The sequence below is a fragment of the Struthio camelus genome, chromosome W (genome assembly GCF_040807025.1).
Source record: "Struthio camelus isolate bStrCam1 chromosome W, bStrCam1.hap1, whole genome shotgun sequence".
NCBI lineage: Eukaryota > Metazoa > Chordata > Aves > Struthioniformes > Struthionidae > Struthio > Struthio camelus.
The window spans coordinates 34,541,416-34,557,654 of NC_090981.1; the positions used below are offsets into that span (position 1 = coordinate 34,541,416).

At 36.9% G+C, this 16,239-nt stretch overlaps 1 protein-coding gene across 7 annotated transcripts in view; it reads left to right on the plus strand.

Annotated features, from left to right (window-relative positions):
* LOC104150250 (ARB2 cotranscriptional regulator A) overlaps nucleotides 1-16,239 on the plus strand; it is a 276,204-nt gene that overhangs the window by 7,454 nt on the left and 252,511 nt on the right. For all 7 annotated transcript variants that reach the window (XM_068925110.1, XM_068925108.1, XM_068925109.1 and 4 more), the window contains one exon: nucleotides 15,443-15,566. In XM_068925110.1, coding sequence (XP_068781211.1) covers nucleotides 15,461-15,566 — 106 coding nt within the window. In that variant the 5' untranslated portion in view covers nucleotides 15,443-15,460. The remainder of the gene's footprint in view (nucleotides 1-15,442; nucleotides 15,567-16,239) is intronic.

Below are 16,239 nucleotides of genomic sequence, written 5' to 3' on the forward strand. Positions count from 1 at the left end.
ACAATAGATGCTTAACCACCATGGTATGTGAGATTTTGTATCTGTAGCAGACCCCAGCTAGCATTCTGTCTTGTACTTTACTTCTTAAGATGTGATTTTTCTGTTGTCAGTGACTCAGAAACAGACACTGACATTTTTGGCATACAGTGCCATTTGTTCTCCATTGTTGATGTTTCTAAATACATTATATCTATCGATTTTTAACATTTCATTCATGTGAATCATCCCACCAGCTTCACGAATATCAGATAGGTTGAACTTCTGCTCCTGAAGGAGTGCTTTAAGTTCTTGTTCATTACCTTCCTAACATCAGTCTGTGGGCAATTAAAGATTTTTTTTGTCTTCTCATTCTTTGTTCTGTTAGTTATGTTCTTTGTCTTTCTTTTTAGCCCAGTGAATATTTAAGGAGTAATAAAAATTACGATAAATCCCTAAGGAGTGATTGTGAGAGGACCACACCAAAATAACCAGTAGATGGAAATATTGCAAGTGTCGGGCAGCTGGTGCAGGGAAGGGAAAGTTGGGAAATCCAATTCCGTAATGATACTAGGCCATATCTGCGTTTTCTTGGGATAAAAAAGAAAGCTCAAGTACCTGGTCTGAGTCAGACAAAAAATGATTTTTTTCAAAGCTAGTTTTATATTCCTGTCAGGTTTTGGCTACTCAGTGATGTCCAGTGGAAACATTTGGAGAACATATTGTTAAAAAGTTCCCGAAAAGCTCTATGTCAATAGTACCCTAGAGAGTACTATTGCCAGGAGTATAGGAAAGCTTTATGTGTTTGGTAGTATTTAAGCTTCCCAGAAAAGGGTCATGGTGTGCATAACATGGTATTTTTTGTTGTTTGTTTGTTTTAAATTGCATCACAGCAGTATGAAATAGCAAATAAATAAATTTTAATGGTTTACTTTGAGAGATGCTGGTAAATACAAAACAGTAAAATTACCATGAGGGTGATCAAGCATGGGAATGGGGCCAAGAGAGGCTGTGGAATCTCCGTCCCTGGACATGTTCAAAACTTGACTGGACGAGTCCCTTTTCATCCTGCTCTTATTAGACATACTTTTAGCAGGAGGTTGGAGTAGGTGACTTCCAGAGGTCCCTTCTGATATTCGTGATTCTGTGCTACAGTACCTCCATGTTTTGGATAAGAAACTTGATATTTGGCAAGGTTAGCTTTTGTGTCATGTATTAACTTCCTCAATTTTAGCATGTAAAAATCTCCAAATATTTGACCTGTACAAAATATACTCTGCCCGTTTTGTTGGTTGGACTCATGTACATCAGCTACAGAGAACACCTGAGTGTGCTTGTTCCAACGCTGGACTGTAAAGCTAAACTACTTCTGTGATGGCTAGCTAATGTTGTTTTGATTGGCCTGTGGTGAGGGTGGATGCAGAACAGAGATTTTGGTCTGACCAAATGCTTATCAGCACTCTTATTCCCATGCTATTTCTCTAATAGCAAGAAGAATGAAACCAGGTGATTTAAGTAAAGTAGACAAACAGGAGTTTGGAACGATCTGTTGAGTTGGTAGCGTCTCTGTTGAAGCTCTTAAGATAAAAGGACAAACTAGGACAGCTTGGAGGAGATGGGAACGGTAGTAGAAGCTCTCAGGGCAGAATAAGGCAATTGGGACAGGGAGCTGGTGAGAGAAATAGGAAAGACTGATTGAGAGGCACTTAACTGCGTGGGAGGAGGCATTGGAGATGGGAAAAGCATTAGGGTCGTGCTTGGGGCTGAAGACAGAAGGACAGACAAAAAACTGAATAGCTTCTCATCAAGTGAGCACCTTCATTCTGTGCATTGACAGAGGCAGAAGTCCGGTGGAAGAGAACAAATGTGATTATGTCTTCACTTTGTCAGTGGCTTGGATGATGATGGCATAGAGAGTACAAGTATTAATTTCACAGAGAGCAGCAAGCTGGGAGGGGATTTGAGTTCTGCAAAGGATAAATTTAGTATTTCAGATGGCTTAACAAAATAGAGAAACAACATGAAATAAATAATGCAATTTAAAGGACAAATGCCAAGTGCTATGCTTAGATTAGATAGTTCCCTACATAAATGCAAGATAGCAATAGTTCAGGAAAAAAGGATTCCAGATTTTTAGGTGAGTCATAATCTGAACATGAATCAATAGCACTGTGCTGCTGCAGAAAAAGGTAATCATTCTACCAGGATGCATAGTTAGAAGTGCCACATTTAAATATGTGATACGGTAATTTCATTTTATTCCACATTACTCAGGCCTCAGCTGGTACTTCTTGGTCACTTTTGGGCATCACACTTAAGAAAGGTTTTGAGCCAGTTGGGAGTCTTTCTGGGGAAAGTGACATGGATGCTCAGAAGTCTAGGGGGAAAAAAAAGCAATGTGGAAAGTTGGAAAGAATTCCAATTTGCTCAGACTAGAGGAGACTAAGAAAGACACGATAGCAGTCTTCAGATACGGGAAAGGATACTACAAAGGGAAAAGGTATAAACTTTCTCAGTGCCCTTAAATAAGGGGCTGCAGCGAAAGACGTTTAAGTTAGGAAAATTATTCTCATGATAAGGGTAGTTTAACGATGGAGTAGATTTCAATTTAAAGAAAATACTACGTCAAACAGGCTAGTTCAGCAATCGTCAAGAGCAGCGGAGGATGCGTTTTCTCTGCAGTTGCTGGATGATGTATGCTCCCACGCCCCTTGCATAGAGAGGAGAATTAAAGGTGATTCCTCCTCACAGGAGAGGTGTCCTCTTGCGTTTCATTCTGCAGGGCCATCAGGCGCAGTTGAGGGAAGCAGAGCAAGAGGCAGGACGCTTGACAGTTTGGATGTCTGTTGAAGGTGATATGAGCATGAACTTAGCTGACAATGTGAGCGTAACTCTAGGGAGGTTGTGGAGCATTCAGCACTGATATTTTTTTAAAAGAGTTTAGACAAGACTATGTTAAACAAATATTTAGATATAGATAATGCTGACTCTGAGAAGTAGGGGAGAATGAGGTGGCTTCTTTTCTGTTTGTTTTGATTTCCCCCGCTTTGATTTTTGTGTAAGACTGAATTTTAGTGCATGTGCATAAGAGAGCTGAAATAAGTTTGTTCAAGCAACCTTAATTCTGATATTTCCTGATAGCTAAGGACTCTGTTTCACAATTTTTTAATAACGTCTTTGTGTAAAAAAATGTATCCGTGTTTGATATACACTATCATTTATGGAAAGACAATACTTTTAAAGGTTTTGTTCTTCCTCTGCAAGGTGACTTTAACCAGCTTGAAGGTGTTTTAATGTACTTAAAATAGTGGTTACCAATAGAATGAGTAATATCTAGTGTTGTCAACTTTCAGAAATTTGTCATGACTATGGCCCTGATGATTTTGACAGTGTCATGGTGGTAAATTCAGGCTGTTTCACACAAATTTAAGAAATTTGTGTGAAAGAAATTCCTAAGAACGCAAAACTGAAACCCCCAGGACCACAATTCTAAGTATTGCTCATCCACAGGCTGCTCATATTGATTCTCGCATCCTTTATTATAAGCTGTTCGTTGCTATTGTGGGAGGAAACTAGCGTATGTATAAATGTGCATGTGCGTATACATATACAGACACATGCTTATAATGTAGTAATTTATTATGCACTTTGAATTTTTCTCATCTTCACAGAATCATTGTCTAGTGCACCGCTTCTGTTCAGAGCGTCATTTAGAACGGGGGGTTGCCCGGGGTCATGTCCAGTCAAGTTCTGAATATCTCCAAGGATGGAGACTCCGCAGCCTCTCTGAGCAATCTGTTCCAGTGGTTGACCACCCTCAGAGTCAAAAAGCTTTTTCTTAAGTTTAAACGGAGTTTCCTGTATTTCAATTTGTGCCCATTGCCTCTTGTCCTTTCATTCTGTATCACTGAGAAGAGTCTGACCCTGCCTTCTTTACTGTTCCCCCAGATATTTATACATGTTGATAAGATCCCCCCGAGCCTTCTCTTCTCAAGGCTGAACAGTCCCAGCTCTCTTAGATGCTCCTCGTATGACGGTTTGCTGGACTCACTCCAATAAACTCATACCTCTCTTGTACTGGGGAGCCCAGAACTGGACCCAGCATTCCAGATGTGTCTCAGTGCTAAGTAGAGGGAAAGGATCATCTGCCTCAACCTGCTGGCAACACTCTTCCTAATGCAGCCCAAGCTGCTGTTGCCAGGACCTTGTTCATTAATTTGTTTCTTTGGATCTCATTTTAAATTTTTGGGCAACTTTAGATACAGACACTTCAGAAAATGTTTTCTGCTGTCTTCTAAATTGTGGAATTTCTATTTTCCAAATGATAACAGCTTGAAGTAATATTCATTATGTTTTGTGAAGCTTCAGAGGGAGTAACACAAGAGCTGTATCTGTTGGGATGGAGACATTTGCTTAGCTGATTCTTGCAAGACTGAGAAACAGCAGATTTTAAAGTTGAGTCATTTTTAGTCATTTTGAATTTTAATGTATTCTGGCAGTTGCTTTCTATTTGAATTTGAGGTCTATACCTGATTCTCTTGGTAATTAAATACCTGCCTAGGCAAGACATATTTTATCAGGAATATAAGAATAATATTTCTCTATCATAGATGTTATATTGCATTTGGTTTTGAAACACTTGAGTCCTAATTTCGAATCACTTTTAGAAGTGGAGTTTATACTCCTTACACTTTTGGGTGCTTTGAGAATTCTGCCCCTGCCCCTCTCCCCATATTTTGGGTCCTAATCAGATTTTTTCTTACCTTCTGCATTTGTGCCAGAACGATGGTAAACTTTACTAAGGTAAAGAAAGTATATCTCAAATTTGTTCTAGCATCACTGACCTACTTTCATTAACATTTTTTTTGCAAAACTGCTTTCCATATGCTTTTCTCCTTGTTTCATGTTTTGTTTTATCCTTTTTCATGGCTTATGATAAAATTAGTACCAAAGCAAAGACTGAAAATTGTGGTTTCTCTCGAGATTTTTTCTCTTCCTTTTTTCCCCTTCCCCAGGAAAAGGGATTAAAGACAAAAAAATTTTGCCTTTTCAGAGTATTTCACATATCTAAGATGTTCTTACTGAAATGTGTTTCGTACTGAAATGATGATAACATTTTTACTTGTAAATTAGATTCTTGTAACATTTTTTGCTGTGCTGTAAATTTTCTTGGTAGTAGCATAACAGTTTTCTTTATGGACTATGGTTATACCACTGACATGACCTTATAATGCTCGGTATAGCTTTCATTTCATTTTTAAATACAGATTCCTGTTTACATAAGGATAAGCTACTATTTTTGCAACATCCTGTAGATTTTCGTGAAATTCATCAATTACATGACTAACTGTTTGTATTGCCTCTAATGTGCTTTTCAGTGGTCTTTGTTACACTGGACAAGGCTGGTTTAGGTTCATATTTTTCAGTGTGACGTACTATATCTTTGCTTTTCTCACATTAATTTTCATGCAGTCTCAGGAAGCACCATGATCAGCTACTGCAGAGGTAGGCATAAAACTAAGTATCTTAATATGGAAAGACCTTAATATACGTGTATTTTGTTTACGTGACTTTTTAGGGTTAGAGTTTATCTCTCTGATGTTAAAATGGCATAAAGCTAGAATAGCACAATAGATCGTTTACCTTTCTCCTGTAATTACTGTTCTTCATGGATGAACTCTGTTGTAGCGGTTTATTTTTCAGCTATCGTGCTATTCAAATCAGTAAGTTGTGTTTAACTGCAGCATTCCTTTTAAGAAGGCATCCAGTCTCTATCTGAAACATTAGGAAATGAAGAGTCCACTACTTCCTGTGACACTTAGTTTTAACAGTTAGTCATTGTCATTTGTGAGAGTGATTATTTGTTTCCTTGGACACAAAGAACAATAAAAGAGGCATTAAAGGCAGTTCTGTCTTCATTGATACGCATTTTAAATACATAGAATGGGAAGGAAATTTTAGAAGATGAGAAAAGTGCTGATGGTGTGTCAATATTTGATAGAAGAGGATAGATCAACTTGGGTAATCATAGACTGCTTAGCTGACTGTCAAAACTTGGATAAAATAATGGAATCCTAATAGAAAATTCTATTAATGAATAATTAAATGACAGAATAAACTTTGTTTTGTTCTTTCAGGTTCTGAGTTTGCTTGATTAAATTTACTGTTTCAGTATAATAGACTTAAGATTATGTAAACTGAGTACTTTAGGATAATCTCAGTCAAACTTCAAGATTGTTTAGTATGAGTAAAATAGCCACTTACTGAGGCATTTAATGTCTTTCTGGAAAAGCTCAAGTAGCAATTTTCAGGAGTGGTGGTCTCAGTAAATACTGCTTTAGCAGTGATCTCAGGAAATAATGCCAGAATCATTACCAGTAAAATTTGTTGTCGAGCCAATGATAAATAACAAAGAATTTAGATGTATTTGGTATTATGCAATCATTTGGTAAGTTAGGTCTACACAATCTCAAAATGTTTTAAAAAGGCAAATCAGATTTTCAGAACTAAAATAAGGAAATCGGGGGAAAAATGAGGGCCTCTTCCCTGTGAATTCACCACTCTAGCTGTGTTTATCATATGGAGTTTGGCTTGTGTAACTTTGTCACTTTGGATTTAAAAAATTAGAAGGGGCACAGAAACTGGAAAAAATGACTTGGGGGTTAGAACAAAAATTTTAGAGTGAGAGACTCTGCTAAACTTATTTATCAGAAAAAAGGTGTAATATGATGTGATTGTAACATCTGACCAAGTAAGGGAAAAATAGGAAGACAAAACTTAACGTACAAAAGCATAGTAATAGCAACTAGTGCCTGAAGCCAGTTATTCAAACTGGAAATAAAGTACAAAAGACAGTGCCTAACCTTTCAAACTAAGTATTTCATATAAGACAGTGGTGGTCTCTTTATCTCTTAATGACTTCAAATTGAGATCGGATGCCTTTCTGGAAGAAACATTGTTAAACACAGGTCATGAATCTTAGTGAAAGTTAGATGGAGGAAATACAAGGGCCCTGCCCTGAACCTCTGTGAGTCTTCCAAGCAAAAGCTATGAATTTCTAGCGTTGCTTTTTTGTCAAACTAAGTTGCATCTCCAGTCTCTTTCTTCCCACTGCACCTGCTGCTTGTATCTGCATATCTTTGAGTTTGGTGGTACTTGGCTGAGCTCCACTATGTCATGCATTCTGCAGTGCTTTACAAAATTTAGGACCGTTTCCCTCTTCAGTAGGGATTCATTCATACTGATAGGAAGTGCAGTGTTTTCCACAAAACATACAAGGAATATCACAAGGTTAGTTTAGAATGATTGATCAAGAAAAGTTTCATTAGACCTTGTATTTTAAGTGTTTACCATTAGGATAGAGTATTTAGACTTGAGTCTAAACTGAATCAATCACTTGATACATCTGTTCCACTTACTGAGGTAGGTGTGGTAACAAGTATAACTGAGCTTACTCCAAGGAGTCTGTTCCAATAACTTAATAGCGTGGTAAATAAAAGCTATCAATATTTTGAAAGGATGTAGAATAAAAAAACAGAATGGTTACCACTGTTTTTTCTCTCCTGGAGTTCAAATCCAGTGCTAAGTCAAAAGTGCAAATGAAACTGATAGATTCATTGTTATCATTCTCATCTTTATTTGAGCACAACAGTAATGCATCATGTATTACGCAGGCTGGAAGACTGGGCCCGAAAGTTGCATGAGTTTTAACAAATATACCTGTTAAGTTGTGCACCAGCAAGGGATTAATCCCAAGCAGCAGGGCAGCTCAGGTCTTGCTGGCTGAGGTGTAGCCCTGCTGAAAGGGAGCTGGTGGTCTTGTTTGACAGCAAGCTGAACGTAGGCCAACCAAGTCCTGTGCTGCGTCGGTAAGACTGTACCTAAGACAGCTGTCTGGTTTGTCCCCTGAGTTCAAGAGAGACATTGAAAATTTGGAGAGGGTCAAGCAAAGGGCCACCAGGATGATTAGAGGGCTGAAAGACCTGATATATGAAGAAAGGTTGAAAGAATTTCTTCAACCTAAGGAAGGGAATGGTCTAGGAGATTTAATCAGTCCTCCAGTACCTGGAAGGTAGTTATGGAGAATAAGCTGTCCTCTCTTCACAAGGATGCGCAGTGACAGGGCAAGAGGAAATTCCATCTGGGTGTAAGAAAAAATTGTGTAAGAAAATTAAACATTGTACTAAGTTCTCTAGAGAAGTGGTGGAATCTTCCTCTCTGGAAATAGTCAAGACTCTGTCTGACAGGGACCTGGATTACCTAATGTGAGGCCTTGCTTTTGTCAGAAGGTTGGACCAGATGATTTCCGGAAATCCTTTGCAACCTAGCTGTTCTATGATTCATTATTTAGCAGTCTTGGCTCTGGGCAGAGATAGCTCTGCTATTGCCTAATATGCAACCTTGCTATCTAGGAAAGTCTGGTTAAAGTTATTGATTTAGGCTATTAGTGGAATATTTTTAATAAAAATATGAAGTTTTCAATTTTAAAAACTTACCTAGTAAGGAAAAATGTAGTTATGGTACTGGTTTGAAAATAATAGAATGAGATTTTCTTGAACTGATTTTGAAATCCATACATAATAAAGCTGTTTACGTGCCTTGTTTTTTTTATCTTATTTGGATTTTTTTAATGCTTTGTAATAAAAAGTAGAAAAACAATTTACGGATACAAAAAACAAAGTTAAAAATACAAATGTGGCATGGTAATAATGTGAAGATTGAGTTAGTCTTAAATAATGAACTTTATGGTTTTTATATTTTCGTTATTTACATTGTTTATATATATTGTAATGTGACATGGCTTTATGGCAAGCCAATAGAACCAAATCAGTGCGCTGCATGTGTTTCACAGAGCCATTTGCTTGGCCTTCTAGATAGTTGAAATGAAGGAGTTCTTCTTGGTTCAGCTGGCTAAATAGCATGTGATGCTCCTCAGCCAGAGGACAGACCAAGGAAATTGAAATACCGTATTGTTAAAGCTGGGAGAAATGATAAAATAGAAGAACCAGGTGTCCTACAACTGGAGAAGCTGTGAGCAGTGCTATAAGGCGGAGTCATTGAGGCAGACATTGCTGCGGAGGAGAGGTATGCACACTCTGCTGGTCTGGGTGGTTTTAGATTGATTCTGGATTAATGTGTCTTGATGATGAACTGATGCTTTCAGTGGCCTCACATGCTCATTTCACTTGTGCAGGATTTGATTCTGTACAGCATCCGTCTGTTCTGAATATTTCTGTATCATCAAGGTATCTGTGTGTTAGATGTGGAGAAATCAGACTGGATGGGAGTATTCACTCTTTGCATGTGCACATCCTGCGATGCATTGGAGAGAGCAGATATCTCACAGAAAGCTGGGTCCATCTCTGACCTTTTCCTAGTCTCTCTCTGTGCACTTCCTCAGCACAGAGTCTGGAGTAGAATTGTAAATACTTCACTGTGTACTAGGGTCTGGGCTACTGTACTGGATCCATTGCGTTTCCATCTAGTCTGTCTGTCTTATTTTTGAGAGTCTTCAATTAATGGCAGACGGGCCTTCTGAAAGTTGAACTATTTATTACTTAAGAGCAAAGGCAGAGAATAAAAAAAAAAAAAGAGTGATTTTAAAATAGTAGACACATACATATATGACTGGGTTTTTTAGCAGCTTTTGGTGGTAGCCTAAGCAGAAATCATTTCCCTAGAATTTTCCAGTCGCGTTCTCTCTCTCTTTTTCTTCTTTAGGTGTCCTGAATATTACTTCAGTGTCTTCCTAAGAGAAGGCTCTTTTAATAGTCTCAAGATTTTTTCTGTGTTTGGAGGCCTTTTCCTCTCCCAGTTAACCCACAGAATTGACTTGAGAAAAGATGACATTTAAAAAGACTAAAAACTCTGGCATTGTCCTGTAACTCCTTAGCATGTACGAAGATGAGCCTATTGAGAGTCAGGGTTCTCCACCCGTCTTTCAAGCCAGAATCCTGTTGAGTTAAAACAGATAGTCTAGTGCAATCATTCTAAACACTCGTCAAAATCAGTTTTTATAGACCATCATAGGGCAATTTCAGCTATATCACCAAGTAATATTGTGCTAAAATGACTTATCCTTATGATGTACCCTGTGATAAAATATGGTTGTGTAATTAAAGGCTATTTTACACAAAACTGTCCACTGTATTAATAATTAGCGTTTCGTTTTGTCCTCATTACTTAATATGTAGTCCAGTGCGCTAATTGTACAACGCAGTCCAAATCTTGCAATGAATATAGCGTCATTAAATATTACAAGAGCTTTTTTTACAAGGCTTTAATTGCAAGGTATTAGTTCTTTGTCAACATTAATTCATTTATTTTTTCCCCAAGCACCTACTGTGCATGAGGGATTCTTTCTGGCTTTTTGGAGGAAGACTAAGGTGTCGTGAAATCAATGTTCTAATCATCGGTGTACCCCGATCTTGGGGTACTGAACTTAAAAAAAAAAAAAACCTGGGGATGGCTCTTCAAATGTATTCTTAAAACGGGGATCCAGTCTGTAGTTCTGAGTACTGAAATCATTCAAGTTGAATGCCTAGAAAATGGCAAGTATACAGAAAGAAGTTACCTGAGAACATTTTGTTCTATAGCATTTGGCTGGTCCCCTGAGAACACCTGAATTCCTACAGTGAACAGAGTTCTCGTAGGTAATATTCTCCTCTTTTCACTGCAAGATCACATTTTCTCTCCCTGAAGTTGCTTACCTGATTTATTAGATATTATCCTGCTGCCCCAACAAAAGAAGTAGGGTACTCCACATGCTTAATAGATAATCCTCATATTTAAGAGAGTATTTTGTTATGCGTTCAAAGCTATTGCAGAAAAAGGTGATCATTTTGAACCTCATGTGTTCATTGAGTAGAGCATCAGTGTAAACCTCTCAGAGGCTGTATTGAGGTTGCACTGCCTATATTTATGTTCTTTTAACATATTTATTTGATCATGTTTGACCTCCATAAACATATGACTGTATTTCCAGTATTTCAAAAAAGTTAAACAGAAATTAAAATTTCAGCACGTGGAATCACGTTGACTCTGCTCGATGTAAACGACAGTTGCTGACAAAGTTGGGATGCTAATGCCCGTAGCTTAGAGTCTTCTGCTTCTTGAGTGTAAGGGGTAAATAACAGTAGAAGGTAGCTGCTGTGCCAATAAATCATCCTCCAGTGGTGGCTGCGGTCATGTACTTCGTCAGTAAGTTCTGCCACCGTTTCGTAGGATGCAAAGACGTGCTGAGACATCTTTCCCAATTTGTTGGTATTGTAGTGGTTAAATATCCTGTTCTCCCAGCATTTATTCTTCCCTTTCTGTGCTTCTACCACTCTATTTTTTCAAGATTGTTTAAACCATGCTTGAGGCAAATAGGTAAATTTTCTGGAATAAGTCTTGATAAATCTATACTAAATGTGTGCAAAGAGCAATTTTCACCTAAAAAGATCTGGGCAGGCTTTAAGGGGAAGGGGAAAGGGCATGCACCATATGCTGAGCTGGTCCTCTGGCTACATTTCTGATCTCTGCAACGTGGGAGATGCTACAACTGCTCCTTAGCATTAGCAAAACAGGACAGAAGATACATTGTCTCTGAACCTTCTTCTTACAAAAGAGGTGGACATTTTAGCTGAACTTTTTCAAAACCATCCAGTCACGCAGACTGGATATAATCACAGTAAGAGGAGAAGTTTGACAAAGGTATAAGCAGTTGGAAGTAGGGTCTTATAAGTGAAGAGAAGTATAACCTTAACTGAAGTAACTGTTACTGCCACCATCTGTAGTAGCCTATAAGCATGAAGAGACAAAATCTAATTAGGCAGAAAATTATACTAAGATTAAAATTTTTGTTTGTTTTGTTTCATTGAGCCAATCCAGAGAGGGATTGCAATAATTGCAATTATTTATGGCCTTTATTTGGCATATTCACACAATATAACATTGACTAAATTTCCGCTATTGCAGAGGAAAATTATATGCTAAAATTTTTGGTACTTTTCTAGCTGCATTTATACAATGAAGAGTAATTGAAGTCTCTGTAGAAATCAGTGTATGTGTGCATTTGTTTCAGAATTGGAATATACAATAGGCTGTCTAGTTTGATCTGTAGACTAGCAATATTATGCAATTGCAAGCCCTGTAGCCCAAACTTCCAGCACCACTCTACAAACAAGAACAAGAAATATATATGCATATTCCCTTAGGTGTGCAAAAGCCTGTATTATTATTTTTTTTTTTTTTTTAGTTTAAATGACCATATCTTTGTGAACCCACTGTTCTACAGTTGTATTAATGAGGATATGGTGAAAATGCAGTCCTCTTTGTCCTGTGTTTTTGATAAAACTAAAACATTTATTAATAGCAGTGAAATCATGAAACCAAAATATTTCTGATACTAAATTATTTTCAGTATTGCTGGGCCCTGAAGTTGAAGAGGCACAGAATACACGTAAGATAGTTTTTGATAGCATATCTCAAATCTGCATGGGAAAGCAAGATACATACAAATAAATATAAATTTCCTTATAAATAAACTTGGTCACTTGAGATGTTTCTGCAGGTGAAGTAGTAACTATTATTTCTTTAAAATGTGCGCTTGCCATAGATAATGGAAAAACAATCACAGGGAAAATGTTTTATACCATCTAAGTAATTGTACAGTAGAATACATTTAAAATTATCTGTTTGAATATTTATTGTGAGAAATTTGAAGATGGGCATTTGTGAAATATGGAGAGAGGTCAATGTATGGAGTTCAAAATCACTAGGGCTTGAAACTGAAGCCTAGAATAAGCTGCAATTCCTGCTTTTGCCTAGAAGTAACCATGCAGAGAGCTTTATAATTTTCCCACTATTCATTTCTGCGCCATCAAACTCTAGTTGATTCAACATCTGTTTGTCAAAGAAAGGAAATCCAACCCTCTCATCTAATTTCTTCTATTCATCATTTAAGCAAGTATCAGTGAAGGATTCAACAAAATGCTGTGTTCAGACAAACAATACATAAAATACTGTGTGCTTATTTCATCCTCATTCTAATATCAAGTCCTCCCTCCAGTGGCTGCTGTTACAGTTTTTTACTTTTTAAGTAAGAACTGGAAATTTCTTTCTTAAAGCCAGATTGGGGAGTAGGGGTGGTGGTGGTGTTTTTGCTTTTTTGTGCTTCTAGCTCAGTAGGTGAATCTTTAAGTTATCTACTGTTTTCTCAGTGGCAGTGGCTTCATCTGAGAAATGATCCCAGGCACCCGTTGTCGGGGCAAAATACCAGGAATTCTCTCCTGCCCTTCAGTGTTACGTGTAGCGTTGTTGTGCTGTTGGTCTCTGCGTTGATTAATGTGGTGGTGGGGGGAGTAAATTTAGTAACGCAAACCTATGTTCACACAAATGTTGTGTTTCTTTCCTTGTGCCATAACAAGCTTTTGAGTGTGTAACCATGTTTACTATATTCAGATATGAATTTTCAAATGTTGTGTAGGGAAGATGACCCAATTTGTGTGACTAGTATAATTTTCATCTGGGCCACCACTGTGAGTTTCTACCACTTTTAGTAATTCTAACCTTAGTGGGTTTCTTTATTTATTTTATTTTTTTTAACACTTTACGAAAACTTACATGTTGAGTTGTAAATGTACATCCTGATGAAGGACATGATTTCATATCTGGTGATCTTTTGTCTGTGAACTATTTGGAAGCATCTCAGAAAAATCTTTTGTAAATGCCACGCATGTGAATTTACATTTGAATCATTTTAATGTTTATATTGAGCAGGTTACGTGCCAGAAAATACTAAACTGTCTCTGGTTTTGTTATTTTTGTTGATTACTCTTGTTATGAGTGCTAATACGATTAAAATATTGGCTAAAACATGCGTGTTGTAACTGAATCATGTTGAATTGCACCATAATTTAAAAAGTGCACAATCTAAGTAGAGGTTTCAGAGGAAAGAGGAGATGACCTGGTGCAATCATATCTAGGAGACTTTTGACAGAGTACTGTCATTTCCCATCAGCTTAAACTGAACAGCTTTCTGCACAGGAGCAAAGGAAGGTATCAGTTTCCCCTGGGTCAAACTTACTTACTTAAACCCAAGTTTAAATTTTTTTTCTCTGTTTAGTTACTCTCAACCCTTTAAATTGCTGTGTGTGCATATATATATATATATATATATATATATATATATATATATATATATATTTTAGTTTAGAAGAACGTTTCATGCATAATAGGTTTTCTCTAAAGAAAATACAGAATAATCACCCACTGTATCTTTAGCATGGTATCGTTAGCATGCTTTTTTTTTTTTTTAAGTTTTTGTTCTGTTATAATAGTGAAACAATGTTACTTAAACTGTTGGGGAGGGGGTTCTTTTTTACAATTAGAAATCTCAGGGAGCCAGTAGTAGAGTGAGGTGGATCCTATCACTCTTTGTTTGGAAGTTGCAAATTGCTACTGAGATACAGTTCATGCAGACTCATCCAGGATAAAATAATATATTGAGTAGAAGAATAAAACAATTTGATAGTGACTGACAGATAAAACAGCCAAAAAAGATGAAGGGAAAAAGGATTCAAGGCATAGAAGTCTTTATTGAGCAGGAAGAAGCGGTGATTGTCATGTGGTACTTTGCTCCCTTGGTGTCAGATTTGAGATGAAAGAGATTGCAGACTAGAATGTCTGGGCTGCCTTCTATGCAATAGGAAAAATTTTCAAATACATTTTGCATGTGAATTTCCCACCCTGCATATATTGGGGTTCTATATTACTGGACATCCACTCTTTAAAAGTTTTGACACAGATAAAGGTTTAAACCTATTTGTTCTGTGTAGTTTTATTAAAACCTTAAACTGTATGGAACAGTAAGAATAATAAGTGGAGTTAAGTGAAGAAGGAAAAGAAAACGTAGAGACTGTGGAAATTCTGTCAATCATGTTTTGGGTGTATCTTCCACTTTGGACTTACAAGTGTGCTGCTTCTCCAAAAGGCTTATTATTTACTGGTCTTACATCAGAATGGCAAAAAGAAGCATTGATTAGATAGAAGTTCTTCTAGGATTAGGTAGAAGTTGTGCTGCTTCTCCAAAAGGCTTATTATTTACTGGTCTTACATCAGAATGGCAAAAAGAAGCATTGATTAGATAGAAGTTCTTCTAGGATTAGGTAGAAGTTAGTCTTCGTTCTTTTATACTGGAATCTTTGACCAAACATTACAGAGGAATACGTATTATGCTTTGTTGCAAACCTCCCTAATCTGTCATGGTGCAGTGACACCTTGGAATGTTCAATGTAAGTTCTGAAGGAGAAGAAAAAGTTGATTTTAATCAACTTTAATTTTTTGTCGTAGGGGTTTATAATAGTCTTTCTGGGAAGTTTTGTTTTCGAAACAAGTTCTGTTTTTGTGATATCTGCAGTTACAAGTGTCTGTTGAAGTAGGCGTCAATAAATCTGCCTAATTTCTAACTCTTGTCCATTTTCAGATCGTCCTTTGAAGATTGATGTATGTTTACTTCAGTGCTTTAAATTTGTTAACAGTTTGGGTAAGGATGGCTCAGCTCCAGCAAGGAGGCCCAGATGAAAAAGAAAAGACTACTGCATTAAAGGGTATGAGTCTTTTTGCCTTCTTTTTACATATCTGAGACATTTCAGAATCAATTATTAAAATTAAGGAATGGAAAATAGTTAGATATAAATACTGATTAGAATCTGGCAGTTGCAATACTAAAAGAGACTAATTAGTCTTTAGCGCTTTTTGTCCAATATTGTCCATTATCAACATGGTGCTTTTGTATTCTTAGTTTCTGGGAGGTATCATTTCAGTTTTGTGCCATTTATGTTTTATATTTGTGTAATCAAATTACAGCTTTTAAAAATCTCTTTGAGCGTAGAATGTTAGTGGGAAAAATATCTTCAAGACATTGATTTCCATGTTGGTTTTCTAAAGTTTTCTGGTTTATTTTATGTTTAAAAAAAAAATAACTAGACCTGAGTGACTTAGTAGAATCATTTTCTTTTCTTCAGGAAAAAATTAAATGAAATGACATCTTATAGGTATTATTTTTTCAAGTTTGGAAGTATGTGGAGCTGGTTAGACCTACAAGTAGGCCAACCAAACATTGAAGTTAGTGCTGCATCAGACATTTACTCTCTTAAATTGTCTTTCAGAAGGGAGAAAAAAATACACCTCTGAACACTAATGTAAAAATTGGATTTTTACAAATGTATTAGTAGAAATATGTGTTTTGTTAATATAGTGATGGTAGATGCTATTTCCTCC